Source organism: Filicampus tigris, chromosome 16 (genome assembly GCF_054856515.1).
Source record: "Filicampus tigris isolate MCC_2025a chromosome 16, RoL_Ftig_1.0, whole genome shotgun sequence".
NCBI classification, from domain to species: Eukaryota; Metazoa; Chordata; class Actinopteri; order Syngnathiformes; family Syngnathidae; genus Filicampus; species Filicampus tigris.
The window spans coordinates 11,643,419-11,659,293 of NC_141232.1; the positions used below are offsets into that span (position 1 = coordinate 11,643,419).

Here is a 15,875-nt window from a genome sequence, read left to right on the forward strand (position 1 = left end):
TTTTTTGAAACATTAACTTGAGTCTGAGAAAGCAGCACATCAGTATGCTACAGAATTGCCTGAAAAAGATCGATTTGCTGAGACAGGATATCCTCGCCTCTGCTGTTCAGTTTTGTACATCAAATTTGAAAATACACACGGAGGAGTATATATTACAGAAATGCAACTTCTTAAAAAAATCTCAAATTCAGATGCAAGGAAGGAATAAAAGGAAGGAAAACGTCAACTCTAAATTAAATTGTTTTATTAATTGATTTATAGTAGTAGTTATTCACTACTATTCGAAACAAGTGAAATCAAGAAAGGGGGAATGTAACAATGACAAATAACACATGCATGGTTTGAAAACAACTCAAACACATTAAAATGTGGATTTAAATAAAAGGTCATGGAGGAAACCTGAAATTGAGAAATTTTAACAGCATTGGGTGAATGAAAACTTAACATCTCAAATCACACAGGAAATCTTGATTTAAAATTTTACCTTCTGGTTGATTTAGGGCAGGGGTCGTTAACCTTCAATGTTCACAGAGCCATTTTGACCTGTTGCCTCCAGAAAGGACAACACGGGGGCCACAAAACCCTTTTAACAAATATATTAGTGTGTCCACCATTTTGGATGTGGCAAAAGCATTAGCCACAAAATTTGCAAATCCATTCATTTTCCAAACCACTCAACCTCACTAGGTTATATTCATAAAAGGGTGTTACACTGGCTAAATACAATCGAAAATTCAGTCTTAATCCCACGAGTTCTGTCTGTCTGTAGCCATAGGTTGTCGACCGCTGATCTATGGCACAAACTTCACTTCTTAGAACAAAAGACATCATCAGAAATATGAAACTATCACATGAATAAACACTAATAATAAAAACAAAATAACATACTTGATTTGGCAGGCACAATCAGCAGAAAGAGACATTCACTCGCCTATTACGTTTGTTTTTTTGTTTTTTTTGTGGTTTGCAAGCAATGTGTCAAAGTGTGAAAATAACATTTATCAGCAAGTTCCAATACAACAATGTATCAACCTTAAAACTGTTTGTCCCCACTCCCAGATTTGCCTAAACTATTTGCTTTAGAATTTATAACAATGCAAAGCGCAGGATTCCACCTTTGGACACAATGTGACTCTGGATTCTTGTTACGGTAAGCCATTTTAAACTAAAAAGAAAAATGTTTCCGTATTTAGAAGCAGACGTTTTCGGCCATCAACAGGGGTGCCTTGAAAAATTCGCACTGACACCCTAACACCACTTTTGAATCAGAATGCCATGTTTTCGACTAGTGAGCCTGATAAGAACACAGAACATATTCTTCTAAAGACATTTTTGGGGTTGACTTCCACTTAAGAAAGATGCCATCTTTTTTTTTTTTTTTTTTTAACTTTCCTTAAAAATGCTGGTTTTGGAGATGTAAGGATTCCACCCAATACCAGCGATATATAAAATTATCATTTTATTTATCATTTTAGTAGGGCTGTTTGATTTAGCCTAATAAGAAAATCCCGATTATTTTCTCTCAAGCCCGATTTTACGATTACGATTTCTTTGAAAAATAAAAAATAATGAAAAATAAAGTATTTTGAATGTCTTTTATTTAAACTTAATTTTTCTTTGTTTGAACTCAATATGCCAGTCAATTTAACTTAATACACACAGAACAATCCATTGGGATTAACAGCATTTTACTTAGTTCAGTTCTATTCCAGGCAATTTCTAAGTTTCAATCCTGGGCTCCTAGCTCACCATTGACCTGGCCAATTCCCTTAGTTGAGCATACGCTCCACTTCACTTCCTCGGCAGTCGGCTCCTGCAGCAAACAATCCCCCACATGTGTCGCTTTCTCCTCGGCTAGCGGACAATCGCTTCCGCATTTAAAGAATTGGATTGAACGCGCTGCTTGTGAGCGTATGACAAACAGGGAAGTAACCACCGGAAAACAGAGATCTTAATACGAAGAGAAGAGTAACAGAAAGTACAAATACGAAGAGAATGTACAAACAGAACACAAAAAAGAAAGTACAACTGGGCTACACTTAGATACACCAAAAATAAAATTGAACGTGCCGATTTGAACGTTTTCAACATCGTTTTATCCAGAAAATTTGGTTACGTTTCAACACCGCTTAATCGAGCAGCCCTAATAGCAACTACTGCAAAGCTCTGAAAGGTATCCACAGTGCTCTCTGAAAAAAAGAGTAACGTTTTTTTTTTTGGTAACAAGGCAACTGCAGTTATATTGGGAAAAGAGGTAAAATACAAAATGAACCGGACCTTGGTCGGTGGATCTAAAACAAGAGTAAGGAGGTTTAGACAGAGAGGGAAACAAAGCTGTTGTACTGCTGGATGTTTCTCTTTAAGATGTCAGAGCAGGGGCCGAGGACTCTCTCAAACCGTGGCCGATCCAATTTGACACACTTGAGGGGTCCACATGCAACCACAGTGGCGGCACGAGGCCGGTTCATCAGTAGGGCAATCTCACCTGAAAATAAGATGGACACAGTGCTATGTAAAATTTTGTTCTGCTATGCTGTACTATTTTTAATACAGGGTATCCAATAATGTAGACAGACACATTACGATAATCAAGTTTAGAAAAATTCTTCCAAAAACTGTGTTTGTACTGTACTGTGATTACAAATGACCAGTAGCATTTTCTGTGTTAAAAGCTCAATGTCAAAAGGGTAAAGTCAATCAATCAAGTTAAAGAATCGTCTATTAAAGATGGGGTGGGCTACAGCTAAATTTGGCCATTAAAGGTTTTCCATATTATTTTTGACAACACAGTGGACCCCTGCTATTTTCCGGGGGATAGCGAAAATCTGCCTAGAATTGATGCCCACTGAAATGCATTGGGAAAGAAAAATATAGAGCACATACATTATATCATATTATGTATATATTCTTTGCTTTCCACCTCGTAAATCCAGTCATTGTATTTGAGATTCGAGATATCAGGGTCTTCTGCTTGACTAGAGCTTACCAAAGTAATCTGATGGTCCAAGTCTTCCAACTTCCACAAACTCCTGATCCTCGGACCGCCTCTGCAGCACTGCTGCTGTCCCCTGACGCCACAAAAAGGATGACTTGAATAGCAATACAAATAAATATAATAGGTGGACTGTCTAATGTCAACCTCTTGATGTAACGTCAATGGAATCATTAGATTATGGCGTATGAAGGGTGTCTGACATGAATGCTTGTTTCTGCAATAGTCTGCGCTCTGACTTATCTGGGTGAATATCGAATCGGAACTGTGCACTTAGACATGCAGTGCAAATCCAGCCTCAGAAGATGGCGTATACCTCCAAGATGATGAAAAACTCGTCACCGGGCTCTCCTTGCACAACAATTTTCTGGTCATCCTCAAACTGCACTGTCTCCAAGGCATCAGCCACAGTCAGGCGCTCCCATTTGTCCAAAGACTCTGTGGACAAGTAAAGGAAAAATGAAGCATATACAAAAAAAAAAAAAGTCTAAAAGAGAAACCTGATGTCTGAATGCACACATTTTTAAGACTCAAAATAAACATTTAAACTCACCTAAAATCGAAACTTTGCTCAGGAACTCCTCATACATCTTACGTTTTCTTAAAGTGCTTCCCTACAAATCAAATCCAATACTTCACTGATATGTACAGTGTCTGAGTACAAACTGTATATCGTATAATATGTACAATATGGCCGTTAGTATACATATATGTATGTAATAAACACTGTTAGCGTTATTAATATTATCATGCACTGTGAAAAAGCACTGCGTACCATGAGTATTCTCCTGTAACTGTCTCTGTCAATGCCCCACAGCTTGACATCGGACCTAGCACGAACAGAAGCCGCTCGGGGGGTCCCATAGATCAGGGCGAGCTCCCCAAAACTGCCGCCCTCACCAATGCTGGTCACCCACTCATTGTTCACGTATACCTACAAGGAGATGCAGAGAGCTTGCAGTCACTACGACCCGCCACAATTTAGTGTCATCGTACAATGTACGGTGGTTCACTGGCTGTCCGAGTCGCCAAACAGAATGAGGGAACTATCATATGGGCGGGAATGTACAGTGAACGAGGTTTTAGGGGACAAGGACGGACATTCGGACACAGCCACGGTTCTACTAGCACTAGCCAATGCATGCTGTCTGCAGTTGTATCCAAAAATACGAAAGTAATCTTACATCCATTTCCCCCTGGTCGATAACATAAAAGTTGTCTCCCTCATCACCTGAAACAGGAAAAGATAAGAGAGTTTGTGAGGTTTTGTTGTGACAGGAGCGATTTTAGATGCTACATATCGTATGAACAACGAGTGAATTTTAATGGAACTGAATCAACGCTACTTTTGGGGTAGCATCTTTACCTTATCCGCAAATATGTATTTACAGCTCTGGTAGGAAAGCATGGATGTAAAGAACATTGCGGATTACACTACATTACAATATACACAACAACAGTGTAATTTTTCACGAAGCCATTTAATATTGTTTATTTTGATTGGGTTAAATGAATAATTACTACTTATATATGAACTGACTGATATGAAATACTCATGTCGTTCCAGCCTTATCTTCACATAAAGACCAAAAATCAGTTCACCTTGAATGATGACTGTCTCTCCAGCAATGTAGTTGACAGAAAACATGGCATCAAATATGTCACTGAAATACCAAAAACAACTGTTTGATGAGCAAAAAAATGTTCAGCAAGGATTGTTAGCAGTTCGCCGACTGGAATGGTGTGATACCTTCTCTCATTGCTGTCTAAGTGGGCAAATAGGATGTTCTTTTCCATGGCTTTGCCCAGAGCTGCCATGGTCTTGTAGTCTTTTGGAATAACCTGGTAGAAAAAGGAAAAAGAACGCATGAAAGAGAGAGCGTGCAAGAGGGGAAAGAGTTAGAGGGATGTGTCAAAACTCAGGAATCTATTGTGAAAAGAAACAAATCTTTTTGATATTATAAATATTTGATACTACTTATATTAACATACTTTTGAGCTTATAGGCCACTCTTCCTGACTGGCGTAAAGCGTAGCATACCATAACTCATTTTCGGTTCTGTTTAGAGAGAGCATTTTCTCTCCGGAGTCCAGAAACGTATTAATTTGCCTGCTATTTTGTTGTTCAAAGTTGGATGGTCTCCAGCCAGACGTCTGTTAAAAGTGTGTTCTGTTCAACGGAAAGACTGAGGAAATCTTTCTTTCTACAAGCCTCCCACAAAAACGTGTATATCTTATAATTTCAAATGTAATTACTACAGCATATTTGCCCTTTAAATTTCACCTTTAACTCACGACTTTACATAAATGTTTGTTTGCTGTGATATATTTGTGATGGGTTTTTTTTTGTACTTGTGCTTGCTGCTGCTACTGGATACCAAAATGTATTTTGGAATCTACAGTATGTACCATCTACCTCCACCAACTCTTGTGCAAAACAGGCATTTGTGTTATGTTTTGATTGGACAGATGTCAGGTACTTTCAGTTTAAGCAAGCTCGTATTTGCAAAGCAAAATATTTGACAGACAGAAAGGGTTATTTTCTTTTTGGCAGTTGGCGACCAATTCATACTGCGCATTACTGCCACCCACTGTTTGTCTATCGGATGCACACTTGGCTGTTCATCCTTTTACACTGCATACGTGACATAAAGCGCCCAACTCAAATGACCACGTGTTTACATTACACACAAACGAGAGCATGCTCAAAATAAAACTGAAAAAATAAAACGTATTCAGTGCCCAGAGCAAGGTACAATAGTCCAGCATTCACTTCTATGTGCAAATTTGGAGCAGTGCCTTTTCGCCCGACCTTTCTGACATAGGAGGCAGCGTCTTCCTCCGTGTACACCTCAGCACTGATGGCACCTCTCCTGCTCCTGCCCCTCACCACAGGATTCATAGGTGGTGAAACCTCATCTTCACGTGAGTCCGTGGATTTCTGCTGTAACACCATTTGCTGGATCTCCTCCTGTTGGTGGAAATAGCAATAATTTTGTGTTCATTTTCATGACATTTACTTCTCGTAAATAAAAATATTGAGTACATAAACGAACATAGCACCATGGCTCAGAAGGTGGGGTGGCTTTCTAGCTGTCGGAAGCTTCAGAAAACAGGTGAGCCCTGATTGGTCTTTACCTGAGCCCGGAGCAACTGCGATGTCATTTTCAGTTGACGGAAGTGACAAAATGGCTGCCCCCTGAGATGGCTAAAAACGGGTGGATTTTGCTGCTTAACTCATATCCCACAAAAGCATTATTAATCAGAATGCCATGTTTAGACTAATGAATAGAACATATTATTTTAAAGACATTTCGGGGTTGAGTTCCCCTTTCAGCCATTATAATTTGTGAGTAGTTTGCTGAAATTCAATCTAGAATAAATAGTTCACCTTTTGAGAAGTGTATATTCTAAAAGATAAATGTTGCCGTATGACTTCCGCTGCAGATTTGTTAAGCTGACAGCAGACCAAGTTGTCACAAGTATGTCTACCTCATGCTTGTTATTAAGCAAACGGCATGTGAAAAAACACAATCGAATCACGATTGGCCTACGCTCTACAGCAATCCTGACTAATGACACAATTGTATTTCCACCTTTGCTGCAACATTGTATGCTGACACACTGCTCTCTTTCACTGACGTGTGTCCACAATGGGAACAATGTGGCAGTCGCAATATAGTCAGTACTGCAATGCAGCATTTTTTGGATCATGTCAAAAATGATACTATGATGATCAGCCCTAGTGAACCACATAGTAAAGCCAATCTAACTAATGTATATCGGAATTTTTGTGTAAAAAAACAACCTTCTCCAGTCTTTCAAAGAGGTCCTTGAGGAACGCCATGGGTCGTTCAGGCCGGGCGGTGCACAACTGGACAATGCAGTCTTTTAGCACCTGTTGAATGTTGTGCTTTTGAACATAGACCTCGCATTCTCGCAGCTTGCGCTCATCCTCATTGCTTGTACTACATGAAGCCATCCTTCTCTTGTGATCTACAACAGGAGGAGAAAGAAATTATAATTAGAGGTAGTAGGAAGGACTTGCTTAAAAGAACTAGGTTGCAATGCTTAAAAGGTTCCTAGTGCCAATAATTACAAACTACAGTGCACCTGGGATGGCATAAACAATCTAAATTCTCAAACACTGGTCAACTTTTAATTTGTTTATAGTTTGAAACTAGTCTTCCTAAAGGAAAACAACGCAAATAGAAATAAGAGTCAAGAGGAACAATGTCCCGATCATGGAACCTTTATTAGGTGTAGAGGAAGTGTTTTAAGTATTCTTTCAATATTCTAACTGTAACTGCCATAATAAACTGCAATTAAAGTGATGTAAACAGTATCCATGGTCACACAATAGTGCACAGTTAGAACAACCCCTCTTGCCAAATTAATAGCATTGGTCTATTTTTCCCATACAGTCATACCATTCTAAGGTCATTATGATGTTTTTTCTCTTTCACTTGTGCTAAAAAAGAAGTATTATTAGTATTACATATAAAATTCTTTTATATATAGCTACATATTGAATACTAGCAACAGTGTTTGGTTGAATTTACTACTGTTGAAAAAAAAATTGTACATTACGTACGGTGTTTTGTACACTAACACACGGAGAACACAAAGTGGTAGACAATTCGCTTACAGTAACTGATGCGGTATCGCTAACTTTCCTCAAGCTAACTCTCTGCTTATTTATAATAAAGTTTATTAGCAGTACAAACCGCTAACTGTTTGTTGGGAATGAAATGTCAATGTGTCTGTCTATGTGTTAGTAACTAAAAGACAATGTTGCAAGTCTGAAAATAAGTCAAAGGTGCCATATAATATTGCAATTAATGTTTAATTTCCGAACAAAGCTAACTTTTAAACCGCACAAGCTAACGCCCCAAAACGATGGAAAATGCCAACTAGAGGCATCTTCAATCTTCACTTCTTTTATTCAAAAACATTTACACTTTGCAGCTAAAAATGCAAACTTGCCAAAAGTCCTTACCAAGTCCCGCTCGGAGCTTTCCCTGTTTGTTTTCTTTTCGGGCCGTAGAAAACTACTTCCGCTACCACGGTTTCACGCTAACTTCCTGTTTTCAAGAGTACCTTCTGTATGAGGAGCTCAGTTACATAACCGTCTGCTGAAAACGGACGGAGTATTCTTCAGGAAAGTTAGAAAATCTATGGGACTCGGATCAAATATATTATCACACTTTATTTATTTATTCGTCCATCCATCTATTTATTTATTTATTTATTTATTTATTTATTATTGAATACTGTACATTATCACAATCTATCCCAGCTGACTGCATGGGTAAGAGTCGGGGTACACACTGAACTGAATAGAAAACTTTAAATAAGATACATCATCAAAAATGCTGCAAAATCCATCCTTCTTTCTTTGCTCCTCACAAATACTGCATTTATGCTGTTTAGTCAGAGCTAGCTGGTTGTCATCATGGGTCGATCATCTTATGGCATTGAAGCAACCTTAGGGCTTATACTGACAAGGCAATACATAAAATCTGAATTCGGATTGGACCCCCAAAAAATATAAATAATATTCATTATAATTCAGCATACACGCTACTGGAAGATAATACCTTAATTATACCTGATAAACGCATAGACGTACCATTGAAAAGAAATGAATATAATTTAAGGTAAGTTTTAAGTTGTATTGTATTTATTTAGGGCAGCGTGACTAAAAACAACCATCTTAAATTTGCTAATAATCAAACATACCCCTGCCCATGTACACATCTGAAATGATACTGTATGTTGCACCGTCCATATGCTAAACTCAACACTCCACATTGACACTCAGACACACCCACTTTTCTTTCACTCCTTTCAGTAATAACACCGACTTCCTTGTAGTACGACTGCGCAGCTCCATTCGTGTCGACTGCCCAGAGTCCACGAATATACAGCTATTAACTACTCTACTACTCATCTGATCCACACAAAAGGTACGTGGTTGTTTCATTGTTTTGTCGCATCGACTCAGCAAATTCAATTTCTGCTATTTGATCCATAAAGCTAAAAAATGCATTTAGCAATTAGTCTGCCTGGATGTTGTGACTATCATTATTGCTGCCTCTACTTGCTTGAGGAAGCTGGAAATGAATACCCCTGCTTTTTAGTAGCATTTTGACTAACAAGATAAGTACAAATAATCAAAGTTTTCTTCTTGTTAGGATGAGGGTGTATAAATAGTAAAGGCAAAGGAAAATCCTGTTTGCACAGTATGCACCACTCCTGAAAAGGTGTGTATTATTTTCTCAAACAATTATTAACACGACAAGACAGGCAAGTCTGCCCATAAAGGACTAAATGTCTGTGTGTACACCAGAATAAGTGATATTAAAATATGGTGCTAAGTAAGAGGGCTGAAAGATATTGCTAAAAACATTTAGTGGATGCTGTTTCTTTTTTGTCTCTTTCACAACAAAGTATTTCCCTGTGCTCCTCCCCGATCTCTGTTTCAGGAGACCATCTGGGCAGGTAGCTACATTCCAAGAGCTTCTCCCATCTTTGTTCAGACATGTCACGCTACAGTTTTGGTCTGGAGCCACTTTCTTGCCACACCTGGAATAAAAACAGGACACGTAGGTGAAACACTGTTAACCACTTGTACCCGTGTGCTTTCTTATGGAGTAACACACCTTAAGAAAACCTTTGTGGATGTGCACAATTGTGATAGTGTATTTATCTCAACCTTCAAAACAGGGCGGGTCCACAAACTGTATACACTGCAGCATGCAGATGCATTTTCTCTGTCCAGTAATTGCATTAATGCTGCCTGTGGAACCACAAGGAATCTGATTACAAAACAGCAAATGCACTAAAGAGACACTGATACTGTTGAGCACTGCCGAGCGTATTGTTGTGTCTTGTTTTACACACTGTTCATCGTGGTTTACAGTTGATAAAAGACACACTACACCGCTCCCAACACAACACTTTTATTGTCTAGATTTGATTTAAAAATAACATAACAGTGTATGAAAGTTAATCAAATTTTGCTCAACTATTAGTGATAGACAGACAGATAGGAATGGAATGATGAAGTCCAGCCAATAATACATTTGAAAATCAATACAAAAATGTGAATATTTGTTTCCATACAGAGATTGCAGTAAGCCCCAACAACAATGTGGTGAACATTTATGAAAAGAAAGGCAGAGACTGGATCAAGATCCATGAGCTTACTGAGCACAGTGGACGTATCACAGGTACAACAGCTTGTATCACTTTGACAGTACCTAGATGGGTGCCTTCAACTTCAAATGTTTAACGACGTCTTGTTCTTGTATTTGATTTACCTCTATTACCTCTCCCAAGTGCATTGTGTGTCATTTGGGGATAAGGTGTAACACATGCCAAAAATTCTGATGCTCAATCCTGTATACATTACCACAACCTACACAGGTGTCCAGCCTTGATATCTGCACTCTTAAGTGGCTTACAGCAATAAGGTTTAGTAATTGTACATTAAATATCAACTCCATCAAATAATACTCAGCATGACTCAGCTTCAGAAAGCAGGTCGTTAACTGAGCCCTGAGCAACTGTGATGTAATTTTCAGTTCACAGCAAGTGACAAAATGGCTGCCCACTGAGATGACTAAAAACGGGTGTTTTTTGCTGCTTAACTCATATTCCCCAAATGCAATATTAATTAGAATGCTGTGTTTAGACTAGTGGAGGCGCATAGAACATATTGGAAAGACAATTTTTGGGTTGACTGTACCGTTAAACTATGAAGTGAGTTGAAAGTGAATTTAGGATTTCCACTCCAAAGAAAGAGCTTTACGTTATTAATTGTTCTCTAATGGAACCTCACAGGCATTGACTGGGCACCTGAGTCCAATCGCATCGTCACCTGTGCCACTGACCGCAACGCCTACGTGTGGACTCTGAAGGATGGCTCGTGGAAGCCCACTCTGGTCCTCGTACGAATCAACCGCGCGGCCACCTGCGTAAAGTGGTCACCTCTGGAGAACAAGTTTGCCTTAGGCAGTGGAGCTCGACTCATCTCTGTCTGCTATTTTGAGAAGGAAAATGATTGGTAATAGCAAGGTGGACCCACGTAGGCCTACTTTACTGCAGTACACATACATACAGTACCTTGATCGAATGACCTGTGATGAGTTTCCTCTTGGAGGAATATCACAAACAAAAATGAACACATGCTACGTTCTGCTTTTAAAACAGCGCCATTCGAGTGTCTCACTAATTTGATGCTACGTGTGCTGCTTGTGTCCAATAGAAGACTCAGACACCTAATGTAGAAACCAAATGTATTTTTTTTTTCATACATTTTTCATTTCAATCTTTCCATCATCACCAACAGGTGGCTGAGTAAGCACATCAAAAAGCCCATTCGCTCCACTGTCATGAGCCTGGATTGGCATCCCAATAACATTCTTCTGGCAGCTGGGTCTGCGGACCTCCACTGCAGGTATTCCTAATCCCATATTGAATTGTGCAGGAGGGAAGTGCTTTTACTGGACTGGCTAAATTAACTCCAAGGTTTCAAATATGACTATCGGTATATGCCCCACTGAAATATTGAACCAGTAGTCAAATAATAAAATAATAACTACTATAACCAGATATGGTGCTCAGAGTGTGGATTATTATTATTATATTATTGTATTATATATAACATATGGTGAGCCCAAAATAATGAATCCCATGGTAAATTAAAGCAAAAAATAAATACATGTAAGCGGTTGTTTGAGTTAGAGATACAGTATTTTATTGTATTTTTTTACATTTTGAAAAGGGTTCATTACCATGACTATTTCAAGGAAGCAATATTTTGCACCATTCTATACAAACTTCACATAATGCACACACATAATGTACAGACAGACAGCTTTCTGATCAACTTAAACTTTAGAACAATGGATAAACAGCACTTGTATTAAGAAATTATATATAATTTTTGTATGGACTGGAAAATGTCGAGAAAATAGCTTTTTTTTAAAAATGAAAGTATTGAAAACAGCATTCAACATTTCCAATTGATCAAATTAAAATGTAATTTAACTCCAAACTCTGTGCTTGGAATTTTTAGGATTTTCTCAGCCTACATAAAGGACATCGAGGACAAGCCTGGACCTACTGCTTGGGGGGCCAAAATGCCTTTTGGGGAGGTGATGTTTGAGAATAAGGACTGTGGAGGCTGGGTTCACAGTGTCTCCTTCTCGCCCAGTGGAGACCAGCTGGCCTGGGTGGCCCACAACAGCAGCATCACTGTGGCTGATGCTACCCGGGGAAAGGAGTGAGTACTACTGAGATAAGAACTTCAATACATAAAGCAACTATTGGCTAATTTGGTTTATGGTATTTTTTTGAAGCCCCACAAGAACTTAAAACGTTGTGTTTTAAGCTGGTCCATTGGCAGACAGCAGATGGCAGTAATTTGCTTAAAAAATCATATGTAGACCAGTTCACAAATGTTGAGATGGATGCTAATAGGATTTTTGATGTTTGATGAAACTATAAATATGAAAATGTGAAGCAAACATATTTTTCTGTTGACATACTGTTATTTGTTGATCACTTGTTTGTCCAGGGCAACACAGCTGACTATTGACAGTCTTCCACTGCTGAGCATCCTATTTGTCAGCCCCACTGAGATTGTTGCCGCGGTAATTATTGACCTGCCATGTGCACACTTGTGTTTTTGCGCATGCATGCATGCATGTGTGTGTTATACACAGCCCGTGACCAAAAGTTGGTTGATAAGGAAACAAGGACTCCCACTGTGCAGTTCTTTTCAGCTTTGTTGAGCTTTTTATTTTTGCTTCTTTCAGCTAATCTCAGTGCCCTGGTTTTCAGCAGGGAGTTGGTCTCAATAAAGCTTTACATATATGCTGTATATGTACATACAAAAAAATTGTAACTCTGCACACAAATGATAGATTTGGGAAGATTGAGAAGATGCTGGTCAGATTTAAGAGGATGGTGCAGTATAGAGCAAATTGAACTGAACTTTAAATAAAAACTGAACTGCCTGTAAACAATAAACATGGCATACTCACATATTGTTCTTACAAAGTATGTTTTTAACACAATAGCTGTTGTTTTAACACCTAATTGCTGTGATGTGGTAATTTAACACCCATTTATCTCTCTCAGGGGCATGACTGTTGTCCCTACCAGTTCACCTATAAGGGACCAGGCTCTCTGCAACTTGTAAAGAAGATAGACATTCCCAAGCAAGTTTCCAAAAGTGGCATTTCAGCCATGCGGCACTTCCGTAATCTAGATAAGAGGGCGACTGAGGACGTCAGCAACGAGTTGGACACCCTTCACCAGAACAGCATCACGTAAGAGGAATTGCTGTTTACCACTTCACTAACATTGAATTAAAAAACAATCAATCATTGTTCATCTGGATTTGAACATAGTGTATCAATGTGCTTTTATGTTCATCCACATATTTGTATACTATTGATATCATTTCCACATATAGTATTATAATTATGTTATAATTACTTGTTGTGCTCTTCTGTTATGTATGCCATCGTACATAAAATGCCCATTCACCTATGCCCATGTCTTTTGTGCACATCTGTTGTGTCCTGTAGGCAGTTGTGTGTTGTTCAGGGAACAGCTAGGGTGGAGAAGTTCAGCAGTGTGGGACTGGATGGAGCCATGGTTATGTGGGATTTTAAGGTAGAATATATGTGCCAAAAGGTTATTGGAAAAATAAAGAATAGTCAAATGTTTGTATGTATTCAAACATCACACAAGTTACCTGTTGGCACAGTTTTCTGTGGATTAGATAACACAATATTGACTAAACACCACATTGGAAAAAGGACAAAAAATAGACAGTGACAAAAGAAAACCGGGTCAAATGAAACATTGACTTCACTAGGGAATGTGTACACACTGTAGGTGAGTAATGTGTAGTTGAATCAACCAAACTTTGCACACACAAATTTTTTTTTATTTTTAACTTTTTTATCATGGTATTGTGTTGCTACTATTAGGAAAATTGATGATTTGTACTGGGACAAAAATCACCTGTCAAACACTCCTGTCCAACATTTTTCTATTCTGAGGTTTATATTCATTGATTGATGAATGAATTTTGAGGAATACATATTTGATATGTTTTATTTGAATGTCTGCAGCTACTGTCAGCAACAACATCAATGTATTATTTTACTATTGCCATCACACAATTAGCAAATGATATTGATTCTAACATGTATTCTTGTTTTGCAGCACTGACGCAAAGCAAGCTGTTGGTCATGGGTCTGGTTCCACCAATCCGTACAGACTCCTCTGCTGTTGGCTATACTGTATCTGCAAATAACCACAATGAAAGTGATATAATGGAACTGATTTAGATGATTGGAAAATACTGTCAGCATCACCTGTACCATCATTTTTCAATAAAATACCTTTGAAATAAGTCGACATCCTATAACCTTTTCCGCATAGTTTGGATTACCCCCAACTCCTGCCACAGTACATTACAGAGTACTTCTTTAAAGGTCACTCAAATGAGGCCCATGCAACAATGACATATCTTCAGCAGTCTGCTAAGTCTGAAAGAAGGTCTTCAATTTTATTTCTTTATTTTACTAACTGTAAAAGCACAAGCGTCAAACTCATGGCCCAGTGGCCAAATCCTGCCAGCCACAAGCAAATAAAGTGTGTCTACTTCACCTACTTTTTTACGAAATGGATTTGTTTTTTACTTTTATTTTTTGTCAGAAAATCTGTGCTGAAATTGCAATTTTGCATCACTTTTCACAGTTATTATTTTACATGCATTGATTTCTCCAAATCACTTCAATACAGTCATTTAACAATTATAATTGTAAACTTAAATTTTTTTTTTTTTTTTTTTTTTACAAGAATAGCTCCTTGAGATGCATAATCTCATTTTCCACGGGGTCAATTTCAAATATTAGCCTGTCACTATTACTATACCATATATATACTGTATGTACTGATGGAATGTCAACCTCTAGTCCCTTGGGGGACTAATTATTGAAAACTTAAGGTTCTTTGAACAAAGAGAGTTTAGCAAGGGTTCAAGTTAACCTGGAGTACCACCTTTGATAATATGTTTTAAGATTATACGTTGCATATAATAAATCCTTGAAATCAAAATTAATCAATCCAACCATGACTGTTTCTGAAAGAAACTTACACATTGTAATTTACAATTGTGACTCTTATATACCAACTAACTAAACTAGGTCATGCAAGATTAAAAAAACAAAAAAAACAGCGAGGTAATAAAGCAAAACAATGATTTTTCAAGATTTTGGTATGGCTGGTGGCCCTATCAAATGATGACTGATTGGTCGAATAACAAAGAAGTGAGAGATGAGGACAAACTTCTTCTGCTCTCCTTCCTTGCTATCAGTGTAGAAGGTAAGTAACAGTACAAGAAAGGCAAATAAGACACGGGGCGTTGTTATTTTAGTCTGTGCTGCAAGCTGCTAAAAATGAATGGGCATAATATGGACACTCCAAAAAGAATAAAAATAATCAAAATAATCGTAGAATCGGAACTGGACTCGTTCAAATTCAAACAACGCCCAACCCTTTAGTTCTCAGTCATTTGTACCCGTGTGGCGGTGACGTCTACATTTCCAATGAATACTATGCCAGGCTACGCAAAAACGTTTAACCCAAATCCTTGGCAGCCTCATGAATGGCTTTATTTCACACATTCAGACACACAACCAGTGCGAGAAGGTAGAGGTAGATAAAAACAGGACCTAAAGTTTAAAAAAATGGCTAGTGGAAATCCTGATTGGCTGGTAACTCTAGAGAGTCTTTGTCAGGTGTTTAAAAAAAAGTTAATTTAAAACCCTGATAGTCACAGACTTGAGCCAAC

The 15,875-nt window shown here is 38.2% G+C and overlaps 2 protein-coding genes across 2 annotated transcripts; one reads left to right on the plus strand and one right to left on the minus strand.

Annotated features, from left to right (window-relative positions):
* Nucleotides 1-227: 227 nt before the first annotated feature.
* On the minus strand, nt 228-8,087 carry prkar1aa (protein kinase, cAMP-dependent, regulatory, type I, alpha (tissue specific extinguisher 1) a). Its single transcript, XM_086056315.1, has 11 exons — nt 7,992-8,087; nt 6,801-6,988; nt 5,805-5,963; nt 4,743-4,834; nt 4,595-4,656; nt 4,177-4,223; nt 3,768-3,926; nt 3,546-3,606; nt 3,309-3,430; nt 2,987-3,068; nt 228-2,485 (listed from the first exon to the last, which is right to left on the minus strand). Exons 2-11 carry the CDS (start codon nt 6,972-6,974, stop codon nt 2,313-2,315), a joined length of 1,131 nt encoding a protein of 376 aa, XP_085912441.1. The 5' UTR covers nt 6,975-6,988; nt 7,992-8,087; the 3' UTR covers nt 228-2,312.
* A 212-nt stretch (nt 8,088-8,299) lies between these two features.
* LOC147134740 (actin-related protein 2/3 complex subunit 1A-B) lies at nt 8,300-14,692 on the plus strand. The gene is made up of 11 exons (XM_086056163.1): nt 8,300-8,303; nt 9,239-9,258; nt 9,481-9,604; nt 10,123-10,227; nt 10,841-11,063; nt 11,349-11,456; nt 12,078-12,284; nt 12,579-12,654; nt 13,145-13,335; nt 13,597-13,684; nt 14,243-14,692. The coding sequence occupies exons 1-11, from the start codon at nt 8,300-8,302 to the stop codon at nt 14,246-14,248; spliced, it is 1,152 nt and encodes a 383-aa protein (XP_085912289.1). The 3' UTR covers nt 14,249-14,692.
* Nucleotides 14,693-15,875: the final 1,183 nt, after the last annotated feature.

Coding starts and splice junctions, on each gene's coding strand:
- prkar1aa (XM_086056315.1), bottom strand. CDS start 6,974: ATGGCTTCATGTAGTACAAGCAATGAGGATGAGCGCAAGCTGCGAGAA. Junction 4,657..4,742: donor TTAGACAGCAATGAGAGAAG/GTATCACACCAT, acceptor TTGGTATTTCAG/TGACATATTTGATGCCATGT. Junction 3,607..3,767: donor GTTACAGGAGAATACTCATG/GTACGCAGTGCT, acceptor TTTGATTTGTAG/GGAAGCACTTTAAGAAAACG.
- LOC147134740 (XM_086056163.1), top strand. Junction 11,457..12,077: donor TCTGCGGACCTCCACTGCAG/GTATTCCTAATC, acceptor TGGAATTTTTAG/GATTTTCTCAGCCTACATAA. Junction 12,655..13,144: donor CCACTGAGATTGTTGCCGCG/GTAATTATTGAC, acceptor TATCTCTCTCAG/GGGCATGACTGTTGTCCCTA.